At 49.4% G+C, this 6,239-nt stretch overlaps 1 protein-coding gene across 1 annotated transcript in view; it reads right to left on the minus strand.

Moving 5' to 3' along the window:
* Positions 1 to 5,095, minus strand: part of SHISA9 (shisa family member 9) — a 188,985-nt gene extending 183,890 nt beyond the window's left edge. The window contains exon 1 of the mRNA XM_062588497.1: positions 4,250 to 5,095. Coding sequence (XP_062444481.1) covers positions 4,250 to 4,857 — 608 coding nt within the window. The 5' untranslated portion in view covers positions 4,858 to 5,095. The remainder of the gene's footprint in view (positions 1 to 4,249) is intronic.
* Positions 5,096 to 6,239: the final 1,144 nt, after the last annotated feature.

Genomic DNA, 6,239 nt, shown 5'->3' on the forward strand with positions numbered 1-6,239 from the left:
AACACAGGATATTTCATGAAAGGTCAGTTGTCATACTTTGCCTCCAAATCTGAGTCAAAAACTATAAGGCAAATAATTTCACACATAGGATTCAGCATTTTGGCAAGTCAGACTATTTTTGGTCCCAGGTACATGCCTTTTGAATGATCAACAAAAGATCTTGTGAGCTCAGCACATTGTGAAGGAAGAAAGAAGAGCTCAGAGGGTTTGTGATATTCAGAAGGCTGCTAACATACTGTCAGAAGCTCTGCTTCAAGAAAACAGGAGCTATAGGGCATAAATATTCTTGATGTGTTTACACATTCTCCACAAGGATTAGGGAAGAAGACAAAGCTACAGTTCTATTTATGGAAAATCTCACCCATGGAAGAAAAGTAAAGCTTTTTCTACAGCAAGAAGACTGTGGAGTTTCTTTCCTACTCATTTTCAAGAGAGAGGATTCTCTACTTTAAATAGTGGAGCCTGGAAGTCCTATTGATGTCATCTTAAGCAGCAAGCATTTGCTGCACTTAAGTGCCCAACAGAGCCTGTAAATACACTTCAGGAGGCAGATCACTCCTCTATTTCCTTTAAGGCATAATACTGCCACAGATACTCATTCCTCTTGCAATATATGATAACATACACCATCTTATTCCCTCTCTTGGAAGGCAGAAGAGCAGAGAAAGACTGTTTGGATACTATTATTACTGCTTAGTCCTTGCACACTCAGTAGCTGAAGGAAACATCTAACTTTTTTTAATGTCAAGGAACAAAGTTATAAAGAAGGAGAGTGATATGAACATTAACATGTGATGTCCAGAGGGAAATATGCTGTGCAGATTTCATACTGTACTTCCCGTCCATTTTCCTCTTCTGTATTTACAGCCCCATACCAACAGTAATAGTGTTTTACTGAAAAGCACTGATCAGAAGAACAAAAAAGAAAATGTCAAGGAAATGTCAACAGTGCCACACATGGCCTTTTTCCTCAAAACAACAGGAAGTAACAAGCTTTCCTTAAAAACTCCCTCCCCCATATAAATAGACTTGTGCAACACAGCTTTCCCCTGTGGATTGTTGTCACTAACTAAATACATTTCCCCAATGCTTTTCTGATTGTCAAACATTTAGGAAAATTCAGTGAAACAAATGGAATGTTCTTGGTTTGTTTTGATAGAGCACTAAACAAGATGCAATGAATGGCTATAAAAATTACACTTGACGAGTCTGTGAAGTTTCCTTTATTAACGTATTGTGCCACTCTTACGCACACGCATGCGTGCACACAGCACACACGTACACACATGCACACACACACAAATGTCTTGCTTCAACAGCAGATCCACTAATGGCAAGAAGAAATAATATAAGGAATTAATAATGGGAAGCAAGACTGTAGCACACTTATAAGTCAATGTTCTTATTTCCATGTGTCAGGGAATGTCTCCGTTCATATATTAAAATATTTTTAGTAAATCAAAAATGAAATTACATAATCTACACCAGTTGTATTCTGTTGACTTAAAAAAAAATCTTTTATTAAAAAAGTAGTATACATCATGCACTACATTTTCTTTGATAAGCTATACCATCCTTCCTCTGGTGAATTTGTTCACAGGAATGATGATGATTCACGTGTTTCATGCATCCATGGCAAGGTAATGGAAAGCAGACAATCCTAGCTAAAGGAATAAAAGAAAAATCAGCCTCTGTGTGCTTCTTGCTGCCAGCCAAAATGGAGTAGCACCTAGTACTTTTGGTTTGGCCTACCTAGCTCTCTCAGCACGTCATGCTTTTGCTTTTTAATAGGGTTCAGCATAGGAAAAACATTATTTCCCCAACAGTGTAGTGATAGATACTATAAAAGAAGGTGAATATGAATATAGGGAGATAGTATTTTAATTGCGAGTAGATAGTATTTTAATTACTGGTACTATTAACTGTTTAAGCCGATAAATTATTTATTTCTTAAACACTGCAGCTTTTTTTCCCCAAAAACATTAGCAGTGTAAAATGAGCTAGGATAGAATATTTTAGTTAAACACACATGCAAGGACAAGAGAGGTTACTTCAATTCTTCACTCAATGAGTAGATTTTTAGATTGACTAAGGGATTTAAAAATCTAATTTCTTCTACAATTAATGGTAAAACCACCCTATGTAGCTGTAATCGGAATGTGAGAACTTTTTAAAAAGGAGCTATCGCACTGCCTCTTCAGAACATGACTAGCTATTATGTGTACTGAGTGGGTGACTGTTTTTCCATGTGATCATGACTTTCCAAGTTTCTCTAATCCTGACTTGAACATTTTCATGGAGAGGAAAGTACAAGATTTCAGACAATGTTAAGTAATCAGGGTAACACATGACCTTTCTAAGAACCACTTCAGAAACCTAATCTTTATGCACACATGACTGAAGGATTTCAGAATGATATTCCAATCCCCTGTAATGCTCCTTCCATAAATGAAGACAGAATATCCTTTCAGAATCCTTCACACTTGTACTTTAGATAGCAAATACACGGAGATTCTTTAACAAGTACTTTACTAGTGAAAATAGGACCAATTCAAGCCAAATATAAGCCGGGATGGCAACACCTTCACTTTGTCCTGTTTTCTGTAACTGTTATGAGCCTTGCTTTTTTGCCCACATGAAGGCACTACAAAAATAGACTGTAGCAAAGGTGAGCTATTTCATAAAGGACCTTGAACTCCAAAGTTTAAAGAGTATAATTTTTTTTTTTAAAAAAAAAGGACCCCTGTATTCTTTTTCTCAAGTTAGTAGTTCAAGACATTCAAAATAACTAAAGGATTATTATACCTTGCTCAAAGACTCTTTGCAGAATTACCACTGGCACACAATGGTAACTAAAATTTCTGTGGTGTGCTTTGTTTCTCAGTAGTAAACACGTATCCATATCAGCCAGTTTATAAATAGCAAATAATTGCTAGTGAACCGGTGATGCATCTGCAGGATTATTTTTTGGTGGATTTCTCTGTTTATTTCAGAATAAGCTGTTAATCAAAAAGCCATACAGGAACTTCAATAAGAAAGAAAGGCTCGTAGTGTTGGTTGAGCTCCTGGCTATCTTTCCAAGGTTGATTCTTCATCTAAGCTTTAAAGATCATGAATTACACCATTACCAGTTAGGATAACAGGAAGCTTTCTGCCACACTGCATGTCCAATGGAAGGCATTCTTGTAATTGCATTTCACCAATGAAGTTGCCCAAGATGCTGGAACTGATTTAGAGACTTTAATGGAGCTATTTGCCTTTTTAAAGGCTTTTTATCCCCCCCCCCATCTGCTTTACTTTCATGTGCCTGGGATTAGCATAACAAATCAGACTTATTGCAAACTTGACAGATATATTATGCCTTGATTTTGAACTGCTCTGACAAACTGGGTTTGAAATATGTTGTTAGAGCTACTGGGCTCTGTCCTGAGCTGCCCACCTTCCTATCCACCACTAGGCAGCCAGGATCTGGAGTAGATGGCACACACAATGCCTAACTCTAGCTGGGGGAGAGGTTCTTTTTGATATAACTCAGCCATTACACTGTGGATACACAGAGTGAAACACAGACATATAGATGACAAAGACTTTCATATTCCATATTTTTCCTCTCAATAGTAACTGAAAAATGTCAAGAAATTCTGTAATAGCTTTTGTTTTTTGAGTCTCCCTCTCCTCCTTCCACCCTGGCTCATTTTCACAGCTCAGATATTTTACAAATAGCTCACACACTTCCAAGGGCTGAGGGAGTAGGGAAGGTCCTGCCAAAACCATTTTGCAGCTGGAGAGGGAGGGTGAGATGACATTTGTTTACATCCTTCAGCTGAGAAGTAAAAACATTTTCTGAGCCTTGAAACTGTTAGAAGAGGGAACCCATCACCATCAGCCTTTCTATAATTCAGTGTGGCTGGTTTCAGGGTTTCCCCCCACACGCTATTCGTGCACATTATATCTGGGAACACTTGCTGGATCTTGCTGGGGAGAGGGTCAGACACTGCAGATAAAAGTGAGCTACTCTGTGCAGGCTTTGCAATTACTTCCAGTTTTCCTCAGCACACATGGAGTTTGATAACCTGGGCTAGGGGAAGCACGGGAACCCTGCTCTCCAAAGTTGGTCTTCCTCTGTCGCCTTGCAGGGGAATGCAGCCTGCCTGGCTGGAGTGGTTTAGCGGGGACACATGGGCTCCTCGCTCCTCTTAGGCTGGGGGGAGGGAGGGGAGGGGACCCTGCTGCTGGCACCCAGCCTTACCTGGACATGTGCTCCCGCTGGGGTCTGTGCGCCTTCTCCAGCCCTAGTTTGGTGAAGATGCCCACCAGCACCATGACTGCCACAACCCCACAGATAATGTAGACAATGAGGTTGGTCTTATCCCTGGTGGGGTCGTGCAGAGGGTCGTCGATGCGGGAAGGAGGCTTCCCAGTGTTCATCCACAGCGGCGTCTCGTAGTTTGTGCAGGTGCTTTGATCCAGCCTCGTCTTCTTGAACTTGCAGCAAAACCTGAAGCCACAAGTGCCGCAGCAGAAGATGAACTCCCCCGAGCTGCAGTTGAAGGGGGGGTCCCACTGCCCCATCACGTCGAAGTAGCCCCTGCAGAAGTCCGGGGTGGGAGGTGGCTCGGAGGGGTCCAGCTGCTCCGCGAGGCTGGAGTGGTTCCCCGCCGAGAGCACCACGAAGCTCCCCAGCTGCTGGCCGGCTTTCTCCTGAGCCCGGCACACCAGCGTGAGGAGGTCCGCCGCCAAGTAGCCGAAGAGCAGCCGGATGAAGCCGCCCATCCTGCCGCCCGGCCCCGGCCCCGGCTCAGCGCCGCCGCCGCCGCTCGAGCCGCTGGATGCTGCGCTGCGCCAGGAGCTGAACATAAAGGGGCTCCGTCAGGGGCCGGCGCCACTCAGCCCGCGCTCGCCTTCAGCACCGCGGACAGCCCCGCGCCGCGCCGCGCCGCGCCGCGCCAGGGAGGGCGGGCGGGGGCCGCCGGCCGCGCCGCACCGCGCCCGCTCCGCGCCGCGCGACAGCGGCACTTGTGGAGCGGCGCGCGCGGAGCGAGGCAGCGCGCGAGGAGGCGGGTGCGGGCGGTGGAGGTGGCGGCGGGAGCCGGGGGCACCGCGGCGGGCCCCGAGCGGGGCGCGGGGGGGCGCCGCAGGGGCGGGAGGGGAGGGGACGGCGGGGAGGGGGGGGAGCCCGGAGCCTCCCCGCGCTGCCTCGTGCCAGCGAGCAGGCGCCGGGGGCACCCGCCTTCCCGCGCTCCCCGCGGAGCCCGCCGCGCTCCCCCGCGCAACTCCCTCAGCCGCCGCCCGCCCCGCTCCGCCCCGGGCCGCGCCCGCGGGAGGCGACGGCCGCCGCGGGACTCGCCGCGGCATCCAGCCGGCGGCGGGCGGGGGAATCCGCCCCGGCGGGCGGCGAGGGCGAGGACAGCCCGGCCCGTGCGCTGAGGCGCCCGCAGGAGGCTGCGCGCCGCCCCCCGCGGGGCCGCAGCCCCGTCCCCTCCCCCCGGGGCCGGCTGCCCCTTACATAAGCGCCTTCCCGCCCGGGCGCTCCTGCAGGTGCGTCTGCAAAAGCGCGGGAGCGGCCCCTCCGCCCCCACCCCCACCCCGGCCGCCCCGCGCGCGGCCCCTCAGGGCGGGCTGCGCGCGCGGCGCCCTGAGGCGGGTAACGGTCGGCGCACGCCGCTCTGCCGGCGAAGCGGGCGGGCGCCCTCCGCGGGCGCGGGGCGCTGCGCTGCGCGCGCCGAGGCTTCACGTACCGGTGAGTGGCGGGCAGGTCCTGCCGGCAGAGCCGCATCGGCGGGGCCGCGGGCGGTGCTCCGCGCGCAGGTGCCGCGCTGCCGCTGGCGCGGCGCGCTTCGGCGCGGCGCTACCGCGGTGTCTGCGGAGCACAAGCTGCCCCCGTGCATCACTTATCCAAAAATCTTGTTATCATGTCAGTGAGGCTGGCTGCGGAGGGCACGGTGAGGCGGTGGGTTGTTTGAGAGACACTGAATTAAAATAACTTCCCTCAAACGGAGGTCTGACTCTGGGAAAGACTTTTTAATGATTTGCTCCCCATCCCTGCTGTTTAACTCTATCATCCCCATCTTTTGGTTTGGCAGTAACCTGCACAAGTAGTGATAATAATATCCTGAATACTATGCTGCCACCAAATGTAGGAAATAAGCCCATTATGCCGTGATTTAACAGCATGGGCTGGTGCTTAAAGCAGCTTCCCTTTTCCTCGGGGGCATGTCTGCGGTAGCCTTGCTGCGGCC

Source organism: Rhea pennata, chromosome 15, assembly GCF_028389875.1.
Source record: "Rhea pennata isolate bPtePen1 chromosome 15, bPtePen1.pri, whole genome shotgun sequence".
NCBI lineage: Eukaryota > Metazoa > Chordata > Aves > Rheiformes > Rheidae > Rhea > Rhea pennata.